The sequence below is a fragment of the Petromyzon marinus genome, chromosome 16, assembly GCF_048934315.1.
Source record: "Petromyzon marinus isolate PM22_M1 ecotype Great Lakes invasive population chromosome 16, UKy_Petmar_22M1.pri1.0, whole genome shotgun sequence".
In the NCBI taxonomy this organism is placed as follows: Eukaryota; Metazoa; Chordata; class Hyperoartia; order Petromyzontiformes; family Petromyzontidae; genus Petromyzon; species Petromyzon marinus.
The window spans coordinates 6,129,992-6,153,153 of NC_133682.1; the positions used below are offsets into that span (position 1 = coordinate 6,129,992).

General features: G+C 49.8%; 1 protein-coding gene across 1 annotated transcript in view; it reads left to right on the plus strand.

Moving 5' to 3' along the window:
* Positions 1–23,162, plus strand: part of PDE2A (phosphodiesterase 2A) — a 222,336-nt gene that overhangs the window by 76,423 nt on the left and 122,751 nt on the right. The window contains exon 3 of the mRNA XM_032955406.2: positions 21,178–21,267. Within this exon, the coding sequence (XP_032811297.2) occupies positions 21,178–21,267 (90 nt within the window). The remainder of the gene's footprint in view (positions 1–21,177; positions 21,268–23,162) is intronic.

Consider the following 23,162-nt stretch of genomic DNA (forward strand, 5'->3'; position numbering starts at 1 on the left):
CGGTGTTACCCCCCCCCACAACCCACCCACCCACCACCGCATCGTGTGAGTGCTGCATAAAAAGAGGTGAATTTCAGCATCTGCGCGTTTGGGTTATGATGGTCGGGATGGACCACATCGTTCGTCGTCACACGCAGCATCAAATCTGCCCTACTCGTGCCTTGTTTTTATTTTTCTTTCGCGTTCGTCGTGTCTGTATGTTCCGATTTACATTCGGATGCTTACCCTATACTGGGTATGTACATTTTAAATGATTGCTATTACTCAATGTTGTGTGCCAGACACGGAAATTACTCAAACGAAACTATTTTTAGTTTGCCAGGTAAGGCCCACTGAGCTATATGGCTCTTTTTCAGAAGCCTGGCCACAAATGATAGCTCAATGAAGTGGTTTGTCACGTGGAAATTTATAGCAGCCAAATGCTCTAAATGCATGTTTCTAAATGTGCAGGGAAAAACCGGAGGACCCGGAGAAAAATCATCGTGATCACAGGGAGAGAGACACGAAAACTCCAAATATACAGGTTTCAGGGTTCGGGAGCGAACTCGCTACTTCCTGTATATGAGGCGAGGGTGTTAACATCTCGCCAACGCGGCACCCCTGACACATTTCATGAGTGGCTGACCTGACCCAAGCTAGTTCGAAATTAAGCCTCTGCAGTTACTCACATTCAATGGAATTGGGCAAACATCCCAATGCAGGAACCTCCTGAAAAAAAGCATTTGGACTCGTTGAAGCCTTCCTGGATAAATGGAGGTCAACGATAACACGCAGTGATTTCCTGATCAAATAGGCATCGAGGTATTCCCCCCCCCATCTCCTGTTTACAAATCTGGGCCAACAGTGATGGAAATTCCACATTCCCATGACGAGGACAATTTTACCCATGTGCCGACCACTGTTGACTTCCCCCACAAAGTTGTTCTCAATTATGGAATGATGATCCAAGCCAACTCCCCCTCAAGGATTTTAACTCGCAATCCACTTGCTCTACCCCTAGAGACACCTGGGTCAGACGTTACATAAAGAGCATTTTTATCATTATTATTCTTCCTACAAACACATTTGTGAGAGTGATGCAGCCAAAAAGTTTTACACGCATCCCAGCAGCACCTACTTTCACGACATGGCCATTATCATGCAAATTCCGTCTTTCAATTCATTTCCGCAAACTTCCTAATGGCACAGACGTCGCTGGCGGCGGTCCAGAGATAGAGGTCGTAGCACGGAGGGCAGGGTGCGGAGGTGGGGGGGGTGGCATCAGTGGTTCTGGCAACGGATGCATTTCACTCGCGCCCCCCCCCCCGTTCCACACTTTGACGGAGGAGCCCAGCCTCTTTCCCCAAACCCCTGCCCTCCCCTCCCTGCCCACCCCCTTCCCGTGCCAAGTCGCTCCCGTCTCTCGTTGTCTCGTTTTGTCGCTCGGCCCGACGTGCCCGCTTGGCGGAATGCAAAGCGAGCGGCTCCTGCTGCTCCTGCTGCTGCTGCTGCGTGGAGATTTCGCCCGCCCCAGCCACCTCCTCCCCGGCGCTCTGAGTGATGCTGCGCTGAAGTTCCCACGAGAATCGGCCACCGTTGCCGCACCGTGTCATTTCGGGCTGATTGGCCGTTTGGTATTTTCTGGAGGGACCCGTCTTGACGGTCACACAATCTCAAAGCGCCATTCCGGACCTGACATATTCTCAAGGCTGCTGTGCCCTGTCAATACCCGCCAACATCCGCCCTCGCCCTTCGAAAAAAAAAGCCCTTTGTCCGAGGCAATGAAAATGATTCATACCTGCTTACCGCTGAGAGGGAAAGTGTATTTTTCTTTCGGGAATAAATTGCAGGAAACACTGTGTGTGTGTGTGCGTGCATAGTGGGGTCCCATTGCCCGCCGTGGAAATGGACTGGTGAAATTGGCGGTCGCGCCGCGGGCGGCTTTATTGCACCGCGACACCACGAGAGATGACAATGCCTTCGATGACGCCCTCATCCAGCAGTGAACAGATCATGGCAGATGCTGGTGATCCCATTGTCCAAAGATATTTTTTAGCATCAAATCCTGTAATGATCCCCCCCCCCCCCCCCCCCACATGCACGCCATTTTCCCACCAGCTCGGTCGCTCGCTCTAAATATTTCACTTTTACATTGCAATCATGATTTAGTAAACGTGAACACGTGGGGGGGTGGGGGGGGGGGGGGGTGGCGCCGCGCGGTGGCCTTGTGGCCCGTTGCCTGTTCCCGTGAGGCGTCGCCTTTGCTCGGCGCACGCTCCGTTTCACGGCGAGCGCTCGCTTTTCCGTATGGCTCCGATAACGCCGAGGGTGAAAAATTGCTGCGGGAGTCGTTGGGGGGGGGGGGGGGATTGGCGATGGGTTCTCGGTGGTTATAGGCTACATTACAGATAGCATCCGTGAAGTTGACCCCCCCCCCCATCCACTCCACCGCCAAAAACTTCATCACGGATAAGAGGAGTTTTGCTGGCGACTGGCTCGGTACTAAGCCTCCTGTTCATGCGCTAACGTGTATTTAAAGCATCGTCAGCACGTGTCACCTTGTCGAAGGGAGAACAACACGGACTGAAAAATAGCACGATTTGGTGAGGTCCTTGGAGAATGGTGATTTTCTGGAAAAAATGTTGCTGCTGTTGTTGTTTTGGAAAACGTATACGTATACGTGTGTGTGTGTGCCACATGACAGCGAAATTGTAAGATTTTCATGTTTTTATTGTGCTAGTTGTGTATTGCCCTCTGCAAACCCGTCGCGTATTTGAGCCGTGCTTCTCATCTCCCGGCGAGCCTCTCCGCTCTCTCTTTCTCGCTTTCACGGTAAATTCATCACGCGCGGCTGCTCCTGTCTCATTGAAATATGCTGCGCGTGAGCTTCGCGCGGTTAAACGTTATTATTGATGATGCCCATGATGATGATGATGATGTTCGCTGCCTCCGTGTTAATGCCGGCTCTTGCGCGGCGTGCAAGCTCACAGCGCTCCGTCATAACGCCGTGCCACTTCGGAAAGCAGGGGCTGGGTTCGATTTCCGACCTCGGCCGCCTTTTCTCCTTAGAGTTTGTGCATTCTCCTTTTTTTATGCATGGAGTTTCCTCCTGGGTTCTACGGTTAACTGCTATGGTTAACAAAAAAAAACAACCAACAATGTAATCGTTGTTGGCCGGACAAGATTGCATTGCTGAAATGTTACCTGCAAATTATTCACTCGTGAGCACACGCAGTGAAGTGTGCCCCGACTGCGAAAAATTGGCAGGACCCTCCTAAAAAAAGTCTTGAGCCTCGGTGAGGGCTCTCCTGAGTAAGCAAGTAGTACGGTAAAAAAATAATAATGATAAAAATTGATACAGCCAATTTTCAAACTTTAACTCACTGGGCTGAAAGCACATTTCACTGACCACTGTGCCAACACTTCAACCCCCAGCTCTAGAATAACCGATGGTGAATAACTCCAACCAGAAATGTCGATTATCTCATTCTTTGGTTCTTTCGGTAAAGTCACGTAGATAGGAAATAAAACACAAAATAATGAAAATACAAATCAATAAACACAAGCGATCCTGATGACGATCGAGTTTTTGTTATTTTATTTTATTTTTACTTTTTCATTTAATTTTGTATCTACGTGGCTTTACAGAAAGAACCAAAGAAAATTAATTCCTGCAGTCACGAAAGTTTAAAGTCAAAATTTGTCGATTATCTTGTGTTTTTTTTAAATGATGTCCAAGGTAACCTTGCAATCCTGCAATCGCTTGCTCGCTTACGCCACCAGAGTACGAGACGTAAGGACCTGCACTGGACGAGGCACCTGGTGGGTTATTTGATCTTCTGTCCCACACTTGGAAAGGCCTGCGAGTCACCCACACTCTAACCCCACGACACGTGGTCTGCCCATCGACCTCGCCGTGGTGTTAACAAATTTGTAGCGCTGCGTCGACGGAGGCTTGGGCCGGGGGGGGGGTCAAGAAACCTGCCCCCCCCCCCGTTGTTTCAGTCTCCCTCGTCGGGAGACCGAATTGGACTGGCGACATCTGGATTTGCAAGTCCAGTGCGCTGCTAACCATTGCACACACGGCATGTTTCAAAAAAGGGAACGCGGAGTGTATTTATTGTTGTAAAACGTTCCGTGGGCTTTTGCGAGTATCGAGTGCCTTCACAATACGATCGTTTCAGGCTTTGCTAACCATGTGAGGGGGGGGGTGGGGGTAGGAGGGACCTCACAGGGAACCGGAGCCAATTATAAAGTCTTTTGAATATTTCGGCAGGGTTGCCAACTTTTTAAATCGTTCACGTCTTCACTCGGTTTAAAAAAAAAACACTGCAATTTAAAAAGTAAATCTATAGCGCGAGGAGTGAAATTTATTGCAACGGTGACCGTAGATTTATTTACTTTCCGAGCCAACGTTGACGGGTTTTTTTTTCTTTTACTAACGAGAGCGATACAAAAACACGCCCTGTTTCATTGCCCTTCAGAATGGGGGGGGCGGGGGGGTGGGGGGGTGGGAGATGCATTGGGAATTCTATGAAGTAAAAGGAGAAATAAACACGTGAGATTACAACGCCTCTCAAATGGACACACATTCTCGAGAATAAGTCAGCGCCTGGCGCTCAAGTCAATGCAGGCAAAAAGTATTACACTTCTGTTTTGCAAGGCGTTTAGCGAATGGAGTCTTCTGCGTTTATAGAAGGAGGTGCTTGGGCAGCCTGTCCGCACATTACCCGGGCCGCAAGCCAAGTCTGTCAGCTGCATTGCGTCCCTGGACCTGTGTAATGCTCCACAGCAGTCTGGGGGGTTACGGCCCGCACCAATTCGCAACATTTATTTCGAGGCTTGTAATCGACGGACGTGTGAGCTGCGGTGATTTTGAGTCAAAGTGATTTATTTCCCCAATGAGCGCTGATGCGGCGCTAATCTCCCGTTTACAGCACTCAGCAAGTAGCAGAAATTCCACATTCCCATGGCGGGGACGAGTCCATGTGAAAACCATGTTGACTCCTCCACAAAGCGGGTAATGGTTGTGAAGAGGAGTCGGAGAATGGATAAAGCACTTCTTTATTTCTCCAACGCACAGCAACACTCGTTCCAAGACCAACCCCGAAAACACATCCCACAGCCCCTTTTAACCCCTCCATCTCCGCTCCCAATACGCACGCCTGGTCTGAGTGACGTCACTGCCCTTTAACCCCTGACCCCCCTCCAGCACATTCCCATGCGTGTGATTGGTACGTGTTATCGTGAGAGCGGAGATGTCGTGTCTGCATGGTGCGTGTGCGTGAGGGTGGCTCGCAGATCCCTTACATCACCCCCCCCCCCTTCCTTGAGACCAAGCCGTCCTCGGCTCAACAAATGTATGCCTCGGCCGTTCAAAGCCAACTGCGGCCGGGCGCATGCAATCCAAACGACAACAAAAAAGTGCAATAAGCAAAAGTAACACAACACAATTCGCCCTCCGTCTCCTTGTTAACAAGAGTGCCACCTCTGTCGCCGACTTCCCCCACGATCCGATTCCTCGACCGAATACAACAGGGTTGCAGGGATGTTCGTGTACACAGCTGCGACTAGGCGGCGTGAGCATGAGCGGGCTAAGGGGCCCCGTCCTGTGGCCAAGTCCTCTGCTGCGGCTGCGTCTTCAGCCACGGACGGTGACGGGTCCAGTGCTGGCGTTCCGGTCACCTGTAGTCCTGCAGGATGGACCGTGTCTGCATTGTCAGTCAGTCGCGTAGTAGGCCGTGAGTGTGACAACCTCTTCCCACCCGGCCGAACTGATGATGAAGGGGTGTGAAGGTAACGATGCTCGTATGGGCAGCTCGGCCGTGACGTAACGTTTTAGCCTCGATGGGTGAACGTACCACCTACGCTTTCCCATCTGAATGCGAACACACTGAGGTCGCAATACCTGCAGCACTGTGACCGGGCTCTGCCAGGGCCGGTGCAGCTTTGCTGATGTCTGCAACGGTACCTGCGGGCAGTGCAGCCAAGCCAGGTCACCCACTGCAAAGGGATCCGCGACCGGCGGCTGGCCAATCTCCCACATGCGGCGGCTGGCCAATCTCCCGCATTCGATGGGACAGGGCGCAACTGTGCCTCAATTGGAGGGCTCGGCTCGCGTCCATACATCAAGAAAAATGATGAATATCCCGTTGATGTATGCGGAGCCGAGCGATGAGCCGTCAAAACCCCATGGATGTGCAAATCCAAGTCTGTCTGCTGGTCATTGACCAAGTGACACAGCATCCTCGAGATGGTGCGGTTAAAGCATCCCACCATCCCGTCCGTTTGTAGGTGGTCCGTCAGCAGCCGCTCCGGAGCCCCCTTGTCAGCGACATAGCCATTTACAAAGGTCGTCCGCTATGGACGCCGCCGTCTGGTCGGGCAACGGGCAGGCAAAGGGTCATCGTGTAAAGTACTCCATCCCCACCAGTAAGTATCTACACCCTCGAGGGGTGGCGGGGAAGGGGCCCAAGATACCGAGGCCCACGAGCTCGTTTACCCGGGAAACTTTAATGGACTGCAGGGGAGTGGTTTGCACGACCGGTGGGGGCTTCCTGCGCGCACAGTCCGGGCACGCCACTACCCAACGGTGGATATCGGTGGACATGCCCGGCCAAAAATAGCGAAGGCGTAGCTCAGCCTCGGTCTTATGGCTACCTAGATGGAGCAACTGTCGGACGTGAACATCGGAGCATAGCTGGCTCCGCAGGAAAGAGGGCACCACCAGAACTTTACGGTTCAAAGTCGCGTCCCAGCGCATCAACAAACCTTCCCACGAGGAAGAACTTCCCTGACGTGGGAAGATCGTCAGCGCGTGCCGTCTCCGCCAGCCGGCAAAACGGTGCCAAAGACACGTCTGCCTGCTGCCGATCCCTCCATTCCCGTAGGGTGAGCCCTAAGTCGCTATCAAGTGATACCGGTGGCCCCGCCCGGCCCGTGTCCCCGGCAGAAACCGGCGCCACGATCTTTGGTTGCGCCCCGGCCGGCGGTCTACAGCGCGTGGATCCGTCGCCACAAGCGCACTTAACGGGGGCTGCCAGTCTGGACAAAGCATCGGCGTTCGTATGCCCTGATACCTTTCCGATGCACCACTCGATATGTGTACTCCTGCAGCCGCTCCAACCATCGGGCCATCTGACCGGTCTCTTGCTCGATGCGGAGCAAGTACAGCAATGCCGCATGATCCGTCCGAACAGTGAATTCGCGGCCGTACAGGTAGGCCTGAAACTGCTGCACAAAGTGGAGGACGGCAAGCAGCTCGCGGTGCGTGACGCAATACCGCTGCTCGGCCTGTGACAAGACGCGACTTCCGTAGGCAATGAAAACCTCTCTCCCCTTCTGAATCTAGGAGAGAACGGCCCCGATACCCACATCACTCGCATCCGTGTCCAACAGGAAGGGAATAGAAAAATCGGGGTATGCCAGGCTGATTCCTGCGCACGAGGGTGTCAGCTGCTGCTAAGCAATGGCGACCCACCACCGACGATACTGCGGAGACAATAAGCGGTGCATCCGACCAGGAAGTGATAAGCGGGGTGCAATATCGGAGCGGCACCAAGGCCTGCACACCAGGCGGGATCGAGACCGTAGTCCTGACCAGCGCCTGAACTCGCGGAAGCTGCTTCGGTTCCCCGTCTGGGCGCAAGATATACAAGCGACCCCCCCCCCCCCAACGGGGTCTCGTTCTTCTGTCAGAATGCGCAGGGGCATGAGACCCAACAGGTCCGTGCCCAGCATGCAGGGAACCGTGAGAACACTGGAGACCAGTACCGGAGCATGTACCTCCAGCTCCCCGATGCGGACCGGCAATACCACTTGGCCCACTATCCCCATACTTCCCAGATTTGCGGCTATGTACCTGGCCTGCACCGGCGTGAGATGACGCTGTCCCTCCGGTAACAAGTTGAAGATACGCAGGGATATTACGCTGGCCGTCGCACCCGTGTCGACCAACACGCGGACGCTAACCCCTGCCACCGAGCCTACCAACACGAACGTCCCCCTCGTGGCCGCCACCACCATTCTGGCCAACCGAGGGCCCGGACCGTCAGTGGGAATCCTAGCCGCCACCCCCGATGAATGAGATGCGTGATGGGGTGAGTCGGAACGGCCGCGGACCGAGGCTTACGATCCTGGCTGGTCATCTCCGGTGCACTCGTCCTGCTGCGGCATCCGCAGGCGATGTGTCCCTCCCGCCTGCAGAGAAGGCGTTAGCAGTTCCACATGTGCCGCTCAAAGCTGCCTCGCAAACATAAATATAAACGAGTGTACAGAAGTAGGGCTAGAGGCTTTCGGGCTGCTCATTTTGTCAATTCGTAACCGTGCATTGGTCAACTTTTGTTACATTTTCCAGTTTTCTGCGGGCCCAACGGTGGAAAATGAGATCTGGAGCTGCAAGTCGGCCAATCTATCTCTCTCTCTCTCTGCTCTGTACTCGGAGGTAGGATCGTGGCTGAGAAGTCAGCCTGCAATATATATTTTTGTTGTCATGAGCTGTGCTTAATTTAATCAGGAACGGTCTGGAACGCTGTTCCGGGAATTTATTTTGGTATGCCACATCCGTGTGACCTTATTTTCTCCAGCGGATTGTTTTTAACATGAACGTGTTCATAGGATTATGGAAATATAAGGTTCAACAATATAAGATTGTCGTGCATAGGCGTAACTCGTATTGCCGTGGTCGTGCCTTATTCCAAAAACCGGGCAGCGGTAGTACACACCAATAACCAGATAGCTGTGGTACACACCAATAACCAGGTGGCTGTGGTACACACCAATAACCATGTAGCTGTGGTACACACCAATAACCAGGTAGCTGTGGTACACACCAATAACCAGGTAGCTGTGGTACACACCAATAACCAGGTAGCTGTGGTACACACCAATAACCAGGTAGCTGTGGTACACACCAATAACCAGGCAGCTGTGGTACACACCAATAACCAGGCAGCTGTGGTACACGTCAATAATTTTGCTTTTGTGTCCTGGTCACAAAAGCACAGTTAATAATCCACTCGATTAAGAACACTGTGTAACAAATTTATTTATTTTTTGTTTCCAATTGCGTATACCTCAAAAGTACAGAATATGGCTATTCCCCACAATCTTTGCTTTTGTGACCAGGACAGTGATATTTTGAAATGTACATATTTCCAATGAGAAAACGTGGTGTGCATTTGTCTCATTCCTTTACATAAAGGCCTGGTCACAAAAGCAAAGTTTGCGGGGAATAATAGACATTTTCTATACTTCAGAGGCATAACCAATTAGAAAATAACACTTACTACCCCGGAACAAAAATCGTGTTGCAGCGCTGTGACTCTCTGTTCCTTCGGCAGATTCCTGCATCATCATCATCATCATCCTCTCCCCTCCGAGGAAACAAATCCCAACAACCAAATTTACGCCTTGCATCTCTGCGCACTGCGGGAGTAGACAAATGAGCCAATAAATGTATTTAATACCACTTTACTCTCAACCCCCGTTGCAACGGCCGTAATCTCTCGTCGGGAGAGGAATTGTTGCCACGGTGAACATTCGCCGACCTTTCATTATTGCCTTTTCCAATTCGGCCGAGCAAAGGCGAAGGCGGGGGGGGGGGGGGGGGGCTTGTACTCTTTGAATGCACGGAGGTTGGAAAAACTGATGACTAATGTGCGACTCGTAAAGGACACAGGAGGTGTGTGTCGAGGGAGGGTAACGGGGGGGGGGGGGGGGGGGGCAGGAGGCTGGCCGGGGAGGAAAGGGGAGCGCTCGGAGAGAGAACAGTGGGGATGGAATTGAAAGGGAACCACTTTATTGGCCCTGCAAAATGAATCCAATTTAGCAGAGTGGCTGCCGCCGAGTGGCCACGGCGGCTGATGTAAATAAGTGCAATAAATAATGGTTGGAGGTGGCAGGTTATTAACGTGATGGGACCTCAGAACGTGGCATTGTTGGCCCTGGGTGATCGATTCTGCGTAGCCTTGGTGATGGAAATGTCTCCGGGTTGATGGTCGTCGTGGTGGTGGAGGGGGGGGGGGGTCGTTGGTGGCTGATACAAAAAAAAAAGACGCCACGAGTTTAGTGGGAGGGGAGTCGTTGGGTTAGTGGGCGGGCATAGCTATGGATTGGGCATTGTCTTGGATGAGATTTCAGGATTGATGAGAGGGGGGAAATCCATTCCATTAGACCCGAGAAAGGTGAGTGGTAATGAAAAGCGGCCTAGCAATGTGCCCGTAAAGGAGAAAGTTTTCAATCACTGCGTATGCTGCTAGCCGTGGCGCATTGATCGGAAACATGGCTGCTTAGTGGAGGAAAATGAAAATAAAAATGTGAAAAATGTGCAAAGAAACACGGAGAGATGCATGCTGGGAGTTACACCTGCGCGACAGAGAAGAGGAAACACGTTGACCGGGTGTGGGGGGGGGGAAGAAACATTAACTAAGATATCCTGTACATATTGACGGGAAAAGTAAGCGGGCTTGGGTAGGACACGCGGTAGCTCAAAGGGACGACAACCGATGGAGGAGACTCGTGAAGGAATGGCAGCCAAAGGCGGCAATGCGCTCACGTGGGAGGCCATCGTGCAGACGGGAGCGGGTGAGATCAGCGCAGGAGTGCGATGGATTGTGGCACGGCAGAACCATTAATTATGGACAGAGCCTGGGGAGTCATTCATCCATCAGCGGATTGATCATAGATGATGATGATGATGATCATACAGATGATGATGACAATTGACCAAGAAAAGTACAATGTTTCCGAAAATAAATTGTGAGCTGTCCGGCTCGGGCGTCGTTGGAAGTCTGTGCCGTGTTCGCCGCTGTCATGACAGCGGCGAGCGGCCGGCTCACGGCTCCTTCTCCCCCGTCTCACCATGTCTGTTCCAGATCGGTCGCTGGCACACCACACCGATCCCGTAGGAGTGTCAAAGGCAAGATTCTGCTCAATTCCTCAGGCTCGCCAAGCGACGAAAACAAAAAAAAAACCTGTCACAACACCACTGCGACAATGTTTTTTTGTGAGTGCCTGCCATTGTCAAACAATGCGTAAAAAAATATATATATGACCGGTTGCTGTAGCATTATTTTTGTGTTGTTTACAAGAGGCAGCGTATGTTGATGTGAATTGATGTCTGTGTTGTAGAATGATGTTCATGATGGATTGTGTCATTAAGTTCCCGATGAAATATCATCATCAGCAGCCATTGTCTCTCCACCACTAAATGAAGTCCATCAAGCTGCTGAACGGAAGCTGATCTCATTGTTCCATCTCCGTGGTGGATGTATTCTCGAGCGTCCGTCCCTCCTTTGGCTGCCTCTCCATTGCTAGTCTCGACCACTTGCCATTATTCCTTCTCGGGGCATGTCCTGCTCAAGGTCAAATCACTGCATTGGGATTATAAAGGACGTAAAAATCATCGCCCCCCTACTGGAAGATTAATACCCCAGGTCACTCTTGTGAATTAGACTCATCCTGGCCTCTTAATTTCTCACGTGGTGAAACTAATTAAATTTGAGACTTTAAACAAGCCCACTGACTTTTCTGAACAGTACATGATGTCTCTAACTTGCGTTTTTTCTCTAAATCCATGTGTTGGAAGATATCTATTTAGATGATTTAGCGATAACGTTTGGTGGGTGTTTATAGATTAATTCATTGTTTGAGATATGATGTCATGCAGTGACCAAAGACGGTCACCGCATTGCACGGCGCCTTCAGATGCCCTTCTGCAGCCGTCTGGAACGCTCTTCCCTCCGATATTCGGAAGCCACTGGAGCTATGCATTTATTTTAAAGTCTAAATTGAAAACGAATATCTTTAGAACTGCTTTTTGTGTTCAGTTTGTTGTCCTTCCCCCGCACCTCCGATTAGTACGGTCGGCTACGTACGGTGCGAAAGAAGTTCAATGTGCATAAGATATCATAACCGTAAAGTAAAACGAACGCGGTGACAATTATGGTATTATACAAGCGACAAGCCCGTTTTTCCATGGAAAAATTGCCCGGGGAGACGTTTTTTTTTATTTATTCGCAATCGGGACGCAATATTATCCCACGTGTGAGGTGCGCACCCTGGTAGCTATATAACGATTTCCATATTTAGTGTTTTTACCCTTGAGGCCATAATGCATAAATAATGTACATGCACGATGTATCGAACACACGTACATGTATATAGCCACCACCACCACCATCATCATCTTCACAAAACGACGGGGGGAGGGAGGGGGGGTACGGGGGGCTTAAATGCAGGCCACGCTGCAGGAGGCAGGTGACAAGGCTTGTGGACCACAGTCCCATAATTGAATGCCCCCATGTCTTCGGCTGCGGTGGTTAGCAGTTTGTCATTATTTTTTTTTTATCCCCGTCGCGTTTGTTTTAAACACGGCTCTCCGAGCCACGGAATTTTCCACAACCCCCCGCAATCGCCTTAATTTACGTTGAGAAGCCCAACGATGGGAGACGGCGGGGTGAGGGGGCTGGCGGTCATTTATTGGACGCGTAACGATCTCGCGTAATGAGTGTGGTGATGGCTGTGGCCTAAAAACAATCGCCCAGCTGGCATTTGGTTGTGGCCGAAGGAGGAGGGAGGGGGGTGGGAGGGCACCGGCCGTCATTATCCCGCTCCCCTCTCCCCCTTCCTGTGCTCCCAACGTCCCCCGGACGTCAGCCGCTGCTCCGCTCGGCGTCCCGTGCGCGGAGAGGTCTGACATTCGCAGGGACCTGCGCGCCCGTCACACTCGGCCGGCTGGCTTTGCCAGTGAATTCGTTGACATTTTGAGCGCTATCTGCTCGGAAGATTTAGCCACTTTGGCGGTGACACTCACTCTTTAATTCCCCGCATGGAATCCTTTATTATTATTACTTCCACTGCGTTTTCTTAATCCGTCGGGGAGTTCTACATTAATTATCTTTAGCATCATCGACGTGGGGAAGGGAGTGAGCTGGAGTATTAGAGCAAGCAGCAGCACAATTTCTCACCGCGCTGTGAGTCCAAACGACCCTGAGTTCGTCTGAGCCGTGGATAAAACCAGTGGCGAGTTGATATCAGCACCATTCCTGCCCCCCCCCCCCCTCCCTAGGCCAACCCGGCCTAAAAAAACGGGAACTTGGTTGTATGTCTGTTGAACATCTTTCGTGCCGTACGTAGACAATCGTGGTATTCAGAGGTGCGAAGTGTGTGACGTGTGGACATCACCACCGAGGGAGACAAAGGTGGCTGTGAAAGATGACCCGGCCACAACTCTCCCTCGTGCTGGCGCTAATAGGTGCTCGCAGGCACGGAGCAGCATGGCGAAACATGGTCACAAGCGACCCTCACCACCAACGCGCAGAGCCTTGGTTTACATCGCTTTCTGCCCCAAAATTATCTCTGTGCGGATTGAATTCACTCCGCACGCTGGCTATGCGGTCGCACGTGGGAAGCAATTTTGTGTACTGTGTGTGTACTGTTTGTGTGTCTTTACTGTGTGTGTGTACTGTGTGTGTACTGTGTGTGTGTACTGTGTGTACTGTGTGTGTGTACTGTGTGCGTGTACTGTGTGTGTGTGTGTACTGTGTGTGTGTACTGTGTGTGTGTACTGTGTGTGTAGTGTGTGTGTGTTTACTGTGTGTGTGTACTGTGTGTGTACTGTGTGTGTTTACTGTGTGTTTACTGTGTGTTTACTGTGTGTGTACTGTGGGTGTGTACTGTGGGTGTGTACTGTGTGTGTACTGTGTGTGTGTATACTGTGTGTACTGTGTGTGTACTGTGTGTGTGTGTACTGTGTGTGTGTGTACTGTGTGTGTTTACTGTGTGTGTACTGTGTGTGTACTGTGTGTGTTTACTGTGTTTACTGTGTGTGTACTGTGTGTGTACTGTGGGTGTGTACTGTGTGTGTGCACTGTGTGTGTACCGTGAGCAGAGCTACTCGACAGCAGCTGTCTCCTCGTGCGGTTTCGCTTTGTGCGCCCCTTATTTTTGGAACGCAGCTACTACTGTACTATTACATCTACTATACTACATCTACTACTACATCTACTATACTACATCTACTACTACTACATCTACTACTACTCCTACCACATAGAGCGAGGCAAACCTGTGGGAGAAATGACCCCCCCCCCCCCCCCCACGACCAGCACAGGATATCGGGAGGCCTTCCTGCGCCAATTAATTGACCAAAGGGATGTAGATTCGGTCATGATCATAATTCTTTGCTGTTGTTTGAATGTATCGGGGAGATGTTTGTAATGGAACGATTTGCAAGCTGTCCCTGGTTAAGCTCGTTAAAGGATGGCGTGCAATGTCACGTTTCATTTTGTGGAGTCGGGCCACGCGAATTGACCGAATTGGGGGTGGGGGGGATGTCTCAACGGCACAATGCTGCTGTATTGTCTGTACTACCTCGCTATTAAAGCAGGCGGATTTGCTCGAATACTGCCAGTAGTGTTAGCGGAGCTGAACAAATATTGTTCACTCTTCGGGTCATGCAGGAACTTTGATTGGTTGCAGGCATTTCCACTCAGTTACTTTTTTTTTGCCTGATGCATAAAAGTGTGTTTTGGTCAATGAGTTGTGCCAAATTTCGATTTAAAGCTTTCGTGACTGCAAGGATTCATCTTCTTTGGTTCTTTCGGTAAAGTCACGACTGTCGTCCCGACAGTTTTTTGTTCCTTCACCTGAAGAAGGCCGCTTATGTTGTGGCCGAAACGTCGTGAGAATTTTCTTTTTTAATTTTATTATTTTATTCTCATTCTACGTGACTTTACCGAAAGAACCAAAGAAGATGAGTTGTGCCAACTTTAAGAACGTGCATTTGCAGCTGGACAGTGAACTTGAAAAAAAAACCTTTTAACTTTTATAACTCTGTATTTTTTTGTATTTATCGCTTGGTGTTATAGAGAGCATAGTGGTGACGTAGTTTTCAGAGTTGTTGGTTCAATACCCACTGCCACCCATTCACTTCTGGGGAAATGGCCAAAAGCACACTTGGTGTTTTCAGGTAGACAAAGTGGAAATGAAAACGAGCGTAGCGATGTTCACGCAAAATAACGTTTTTTTTTTAAACCGAGGCATATTTCCGGCGATGACATGTGGAAGAGAAACGTGGACCTAATGAGGAAGGAACATGTAACAGTGGCTGAAAAGTGTGCAATGGAGCAAGCTTGAAATTGCACAGAAACAGAACCTGGAACACGCGATCAACCTTTTAAACCGTGGCACGCCACGGGAAGGGGAGCAAAGTCGAGGATGTAACGGATGGGAAAGAGAGAAGAGACAGAATGGGAAATAAGAGTTAAAGGATGGAAAATGGAGATATGGCACCAAATGGTCAGGAAAGATGAGGATATTTCGGACGCTACGACACAGAGCAGTGTCTGCTGTTACAGAGGGCGGGAAGATGGAAAGGATTCAGAATGGGTGCGTCCACACAGAAGCCACGTGATTTACAGGAAGCTTGAACTGATTTAGATACGTAGATGAATTGGAGAAAAATCACGAATTAGAGACATCATCTAGAAGTGGGTAGACCCTGGATGATGATGATGAACGTCAATTGCAACAGCGGGAATTGCCTCTACATAATGTCGGTTATAGATTTCCAATAATATATCTGCTTACATGATTTACATGAACAACTTTATTAATATAGAGGCAATTATACCATTCTGTAGCAGGCATAATGCTGTATTGATAAAATGGGCTGTAACATTACAAACTCGTCCCAAGCGTTTACATGAAATTGTAATGATTTAAGAATATGATTCTGTTAACGAACCAATTCTCTTTTGTCCTGTGTACAGTTTATATTGCTCCATTAGCTTATTTGCAATATTTGCATGCACTTAGCATACATCCTCATCAATTAGGACCATGCTGCAGAGCACTTTAACCCGTTCAGCCAAATTTCGATTCAAGGCCAAAGTGATGTATTTTTTTTTTATATAATAACCTGGTCAGCCTTTCTCTCTCTGTCACTTTCTCTCATTTTATGTCAGTCTCTGCGTGTCTTTCTTTCCCTGTGTCTCTCACCTGTTGTCTTCTCCACCCCCCTTTTCTTCCTCTATTTTCTGTCTTCTCTCTCATAGTCTCTGTCTGTCCGTGTCTCTCTCCCTTGCACGTGCGTCTGGTTGGAGTCGCAAGTTGCTCTCCCTGGCTCTCTCCACTCCTCCCTTCCCCGTCCCAATATCTGTGAAAAATTGCTTTATAGCTCATCTGATTCCTCCAAAATAAATCAATATTTTGATTCTGAATCACCTTGGGCAGTCGAAGTCATGACACTACAGCCGCCCACGATGCTCAATGCTCTGTCGTCTGATTTTCAGCCGAATTGGAAGGTGATGTTAATATTTGGTGCACCCCGATGAATAATAATAGCAACAGCAACAGATTTGCCATCCTCCTATGATTAAACACGTCTAAGTTGTGAGCATGATAATCAATTTAAATCTATAATTCAATCCGTCCGAGAGGACGTCAACCGGGGAGACTGAGCGATGAAAAATAATTTATTGTGTAGGCATTCGGCGGATTGTTACATCACAGATGGGTTATGGCTTGGGGGGGGGGGAGAGGTAAGCCTTCAATCCAGCAGTGGATTGAACATGGCTGCTGACGACGACGGCGATGATGATGATTCAACGCATCATTACATGCCAGCCGAGTACAAGCCGCGCCTCCGATTAGCACTGTTGGCGAAGTGCGGCGCAATAGAAGCTCAAAGTACACGCGCACAAATCCGCGAAATATATTTTTTTTAAATCCCACGAGCGATATCGCTCACGCGCGCGCGTCTCACGGTGCGCATGCAGCCCGAGTTTTGTCGTTCAGCGTCGGTGAGTCACGGGGCAACGGGCGCCGGAGAGCGGTGACCCACGCCTCTCCAGACTTTGACAGGTTGCAACGACCTCTGCCCCGAGTCGAGCCTAAGTTCTGACTTCCAGTGTCACGAGCCGGCGGGCGGGCGGGCGACGCCACGGGATGGGATGGGATACGACAGGCCACTTCTTTCTCTCTATGTGGATACTGGTCTCCACCACGGATTTCTCCAGTGTAAAGAAAATATGCGAATCTGAATCTCATTGTGATTCTTATTTTTCCCTTGATGTGTACCAATTTAGAAAGCAACGCTGCTCCTTTGTGTGCACGTGTGTGTGTGTGAATGTGGGTCTTTTAAGAAATAATGCTGCTTTGTTAAGCTTTTAACATTTCAACTACCTCTCCCCCCCCTACTCCCATCCATCCCAAGCAAACATTTTCACAAATATGGCGATGCAGTTAGATATAATCCTTCTCTTTCGATTTAAAGCTTTCGTGACTGCAGGGATTAATATTCTTGGTTCTTTCGGTAAAGTCACGTAGAAGGGAAATAAATAATTATATTATGTTTTATTTTTATTATATCCCTTCTACGTGACTTTACCGAAAGAACCAAGAACATAATCCTTTTCGTTTATTTTTTATTTTTGCCGTCATGATTGGGGATTGTTATTTAAATAATGGGTACTTTTTTGCTATTTTTCGTATCGCTTTTTTGTTTCATTGTTATCCTTGTTCGTTCTGTTGGCACAATTTCGACACGCCCCTCCCCCCCCCCCCCCCCCCCCCATTAACCGCAATATGACATTTTCCATACGATTTACAAATGTGCATGCAACTTGCATAGCGTGTAAATACTCTTTGGTTCTTTCGGTAAAGTCACGTAGGTATAAAATAAAATAAAGTCACGTAGGTATAAAATGAAATATTATTCTACCTACATAACTTTACCGAAAGAACCAAAGAGTATGGATTCCTGCAGTCACGAAAGCTTCATATTGAGCGTGTAAATAATCAATTCCCATGCGCGCACAATTATAGGCTCGTATCTAGGGCTTAATTTCACACCGAGCATTGTACGGGTCCCTTCTGCTCTCTCTTCTCTCGTACGGCTGCTGTAGATGGCAGAGCATCAACTACAATTTCACATTCAGGCGGTCAAGGCAGACAACCGCATCAGGATGTATATATGTACATAGCGGTCATTCATGCTGCTGGAAGTGGCCTCGGCCAAAGTGAGAGATTATACTGGATGCGGTGTGCCGGGTGTGAGAAATTTATTTTCTGGGTCGCTGACTCGGACGTTTAAGACCCGGCTGAAATTAAGTCGTGCGTGTGTCGTGTTACAATGGATGTGAATTGTTACGTCGTCAGCCGTGCAATGCTGATTGTGGCTTTGTCGTTGTTGTTGTTAAGAGCTGAGGACAGCGATGCATTCATGACGCGGACCCCACCGTGATGCGCCGACCAAGGGGATACGTGTGGTTGCGGGATCGCGTGAGACCTACAAAGCGCTTCGGTGGCACAACGAGGGGAGTGCGATAGGAGCGGCGCTCTCTCTCTCTCTCTCAAGGGCCGCTTTTAAATCCGTTCACTAACGTAGAATGAAATCAATTGCAGCTTCATTTAATAATGGAATGGAGGCCATACTCTTTGGTTCTGTCGGTAAAGCCACCTACGTCGCCTACGTGACTTTACCGATAAAGCCACGTAGGGCCGTCCATAAATGACGTCACGCACCTGGGGGGGTCAGACATTTGTGACGATGTGTGACGATGGGGGGGGGGGGGGTTGATAAATGTGACGTCACATCAAAATGTACAACTTTAAATAAATATACGGTCTACTTAATGAAATAGACTTTTTAATAAATGTTTTCTCCTACAATATCAGAGTGCAGCGCCACATTAAATACACACTACAATGACAATAGTTTAAAGCGATTTGAACCATGTTTTATATTTTTTTTGGGGGGGGGGGTGGGGCAGAGCTTTGTGACGTCATATTTGAGGGGGGTCTGACTTTTTGTGACGCTGTGTGACGAAGGGGGGGGGGGGTCAAAAATCGTCCAAAATCGCGAAATCGCGTGACGTCATTTATGGACGGCCTCTTTACCGGAAGAACCAAAGAGTATGGATTCCTGCAGTCACGCAAGCTTCAAATCAAGATTGGGATGGAGCCCGTTGAGAATTAACAAAAAAAAACCTCTTTTTGCATGAGGGACGTGACTAAGATTGCTTAACAGTGACAGAAATCGCGGTTTCAAAGCGTGCGCCCTCTCCACCCTGGAGCTTTCGTTGACACATTTTCACGAAGTTGATTACTCGACAATTGAAAGCGGTGCCAAGAACGCCGGAGGAAAATGAAACCGCGCTTCTTGACGAGACCGCCACTGCCAAGCCACCCACCGCTGCAGGAGGATTCGAGATGGGCGCGCGGGGTTTCCCGCCCCCCTCCAGCGGCGCAGGGCTTTTGAGTCACGGCTCATTTCAGAGGCGCTATCGCAACGTTGTCGTTAAAATTAGGAAGAATCCGAAGGGGGAGGGGTGGGGTTTGAAGGGTACGGAGGCACGTGAGAGGTGCAGCAGCAGCAACAGCAGCAGCAGCAACGTGAGCGCAGTTCTCCACGAAGCTTAACGCACGGCGGCCGGCAGTTTAAATATTTGATATATGCACTCTCTCGTCCCTGATGAAGCGCAGCGAGATTTACAATGCCGCTTGGCGCTTCGCATTTTAGCCCCCCCTCCCTCCACCACCCCCGCCCCCCCCCCCCCCTATCTTGGAGGTGCAGATTGCGCCGCTGATGGAGGAATACCCCGGAGGACACAGCGGGGTTATTCCTACTTGCTGTGCTACACCCCCCGAGGCAGATTTTTTTTAACTGTTTCACATGAACTATGGGGCATGGACGGGGGAGGTAATTGTTTCGAGGAGACGGAGTTGAGAGTTGGAGTTGGCTTCATGTGCGGCTGAAGCGTTGCCTTGAAAGGACCGCGAGAGATGACGGGATGAAGGCTGCTTGGGAAAGGCCGTCATCCAGCAGTGCATTGATCATGGCTAATGACGACGATTGTCATCATCGACAACTTAATTTTGATGATGATAATTATCATCAACCAATCGTGACTGTAATTCAGATAGAAACAATTTGTCATTTGTCCACCCTTCTTGAAATGCTCCGGGTCCGACGTTTATGGACAACACTACTTTTTTCATCCGCGTTCGGATTGCGATGGCGCATTTAGTTGCGTGTCAAACCGCTAACGTATTCCCTGTAAGAAGCCGCAACTTTTAAACATGTTACGTAATTAGCTGCGATGTGTGACAACCCATTATTATGATGATTATTGTAGAGTTGACATTGAAATTGAGAAGTTGCCTATTTTTTTTGTAACTATGCTGACGTTTACGAATGCTCAAGGCTGTGCACGGATCTGCTTTGAACCGTCTGATCTCCCCTCCCTCCGCCTCACTAATGTAGGGCACTTTTAAACTTTTGACAGATTGCCTCAGTTTATCGCTGATAATATGAGCAATCCAATGTTGATCGGCTGAAACAATTTAAGCCTCCTGGGCTGTTAAAGATGTGTCTGTGTGTCTGCGTGCGCGTGTGCTGTGGGGAGCAGTGGTGCTGCGGTTAGCGCTACGCTGCGCTACGAACCTGGCGACCCGGGTTCGATTCCCGCTAACGGCCAACACCAGTGACGATTATCAGAACCGGCCCTGGTCCTCCCCTAGGTCGACTCAGCCTCAAATGACTACCTGGTGTGGTGTGTAAAATCATTGCCACTGGGGAGACAAAGGCGGTCGGGTATGGTGCTGGCCACCCACTCCCTCGTGTGCTGGGCCGGCTTTCACAGGTGCTCGCTAACAGCACTTACCCCAACAGTCTGTTAAGGCTACACGGGGGATCTTTATCTATTTTGGGAAGTTGTGTTAGCTTGCTGCATCATCATCATCTCTGGTGACCCATGTTTGATTTTGTGATAATGATGATGATAATTACAATAGTAATAATGCCCTTCATTGACCTCGGAAAGTCGATCTGGATCCTAAGATTATTTTTTCAGGAGGGTCCTGCCAGATTGGGATGCCATATAGGAGAAAATCGTAACACCCACACAAAGAACACGCGAGAGAGGGAACGTTCAGAAGCTCCATACAGGTGGATCGAGAATCCACTGCTGTTCTGCCATCTTCTGACCACCGTGTAATCTAGGTCACACGCAAACAACGGTACCAAAATGGATTGTCTGAACCTGTCATGGACCATCCCGTTGGTCAACTCAGCCTTAAATAAATACTTGGTGCTGTGTGTGTACAAAAAAAACAACAACATAAGCCTGTTTAAGGCTATACGGGAAATCTTTGTCTTTGTGCCCATGTTATTCTGCTATTCTCTCCCTGCAGGAGGCTTTGCTGCGCCTGGGCGGGGTGGTGGATGAACGTTCTCTGCGGAGCGCGGTTGTCGAGATCGTCCGTCTCGTGATTCCACACACGGTGAGAGGGGCGACGGAGAGATAGGGAGAGACAGCACTCGCATGCGGCTCTGTCGTTAACAAAGATTCCCCGTGTAGCCTGAGCAGACTGTTAGGGCAAGTGCTGTTAGTAAACACCGATGAAGGCCGACATGGCACACGAGGGGGTGGGTGGCCAGTACCACGCCCGGCCGTCTTTGTCTCCCCAGTGGCGACGTTTACACACCGCACCAGGTAGTCATTTGAGGCTGAGTCGACCTAAGGGAGGCCCCGGACCGGTCCAGATAATCGTCACTGGGTGTTGGCCGTGAGCGGGAATCGAACTCGGGTGGCCGGGTTCGTAGCGCAGTGCATTAACCACTACACTACCGCTCCCCGCTAACAAAGACAAAGATCCCCCATATAGCCTTAACAGACTGTAGGGGCAAGTGCTGTTAGCGAGCACCTATGAAGGCCGGAACGGTACACGAGGGGGTGGGTGGCCAGCACCACGCCCGACCGCCTTTGTCTCCCTAGTGGCAATGTTTACACACCGCACCAGGTACTCATTTGAGGCTGAGTCGACCTAGGGGAGGCCCGGGACCGGTTAAGATAATCGTCACTGATGTTGGCCGTACACACACCCACACGAGAACCACCCCCCTCCCTTCCCTTCAGAGATAAATTAAATCAGACGTCGTACAAACATCCTTCATTCAAATCTAACACAGTTTTCGGGAAATGAGGCCCATTCCTTCATGGACGAGCGGTCACTTGGCGCGTGACCTATTTCACGAGCGTCTCGGTGCGCGATGTCGGCGTGCTATGCCCCTAACAGCCTCCTCTGTTGCTGTAACGTTCTGACCCGCCCGAAGTGGACATCTCTGAAAAAGGGAGCGTTACAGCTCATCGGATTCCTCCAGTCGTGAATAAATACAGGGTGTTTCAAACAGACGGACCCGATTTGAAATCGTTATATCTCTGCAACCACGAACCGCCCGCGAATGAAACTCTTCCCGTTTGAACATCCGATGACTTCATTTTTCAGCAAGACGGAGCACCGCCACGTTGGCACCTGCGGGTTCGACGTTTTCTGAATGACGCGCTGCCTCAATGTTGGATAGGTCACACGCGACCCCAAGACTCGGCGGTACACTCTGGGCCCCCAAGATCCACAGACATCACCACACCCAACGACGTTTTCTTGTGGGGATACGTCAACGACCCGTGGTGTTTTTGTGCCACCATTAGCGACTAATCTGGATGACCTCAAAAACAGAATCGCGGCAGCGGTGACTTCAGTGGAAGAAGACACTTTGAGAGGCGTTTAGGACGAATTCAACTATTGTCTCGATGTTGTCCGTAAAGCAGGTGGAGGGCACATAGGACATTTATAAAATGGTTCGTAAAACTCGATAACTCATTAAACCGTTTGTCACTTTTTGTGTAATTGTAACATGTTGCCATAGTGAAATATACTGCTTTGAAATTGGTCCATCTTTTTAAGACACCCTGTATTCTGATTCTGGCAAAGTTCCTCCGAGCGTTGCTGCCGCGCACGGCGGAGAGTTTAACCGCAACGTGGGAGCTGTACGCTCTCCGGGTCTGCCTGCCAATACGCATTGATTTTTTCATCACGCGAAACATATCAGGGGTAAATTTGTATTGACTATCATTTATTAATTTCATATATCCGACTGGGTGGCTCTTTGGTAGAGCGGGCGGCTTGCAATTGCAAGGTTGAGAGTTCAAATCTTGGTTTTGGTGCTTCACTCAGACTATCATCCCTCGGGGGTCAATACAACAAGTACCGCTTTGTGGGGAAATCAACGGAGGCTGTCCTATAGCAGCACTCTTCCCTGCCACAGAACTGATGAATTTACAGCACCGGCTCAGGTCTGTAAATGGGAGATTCTCCATCACCCCACTTAAGACTCT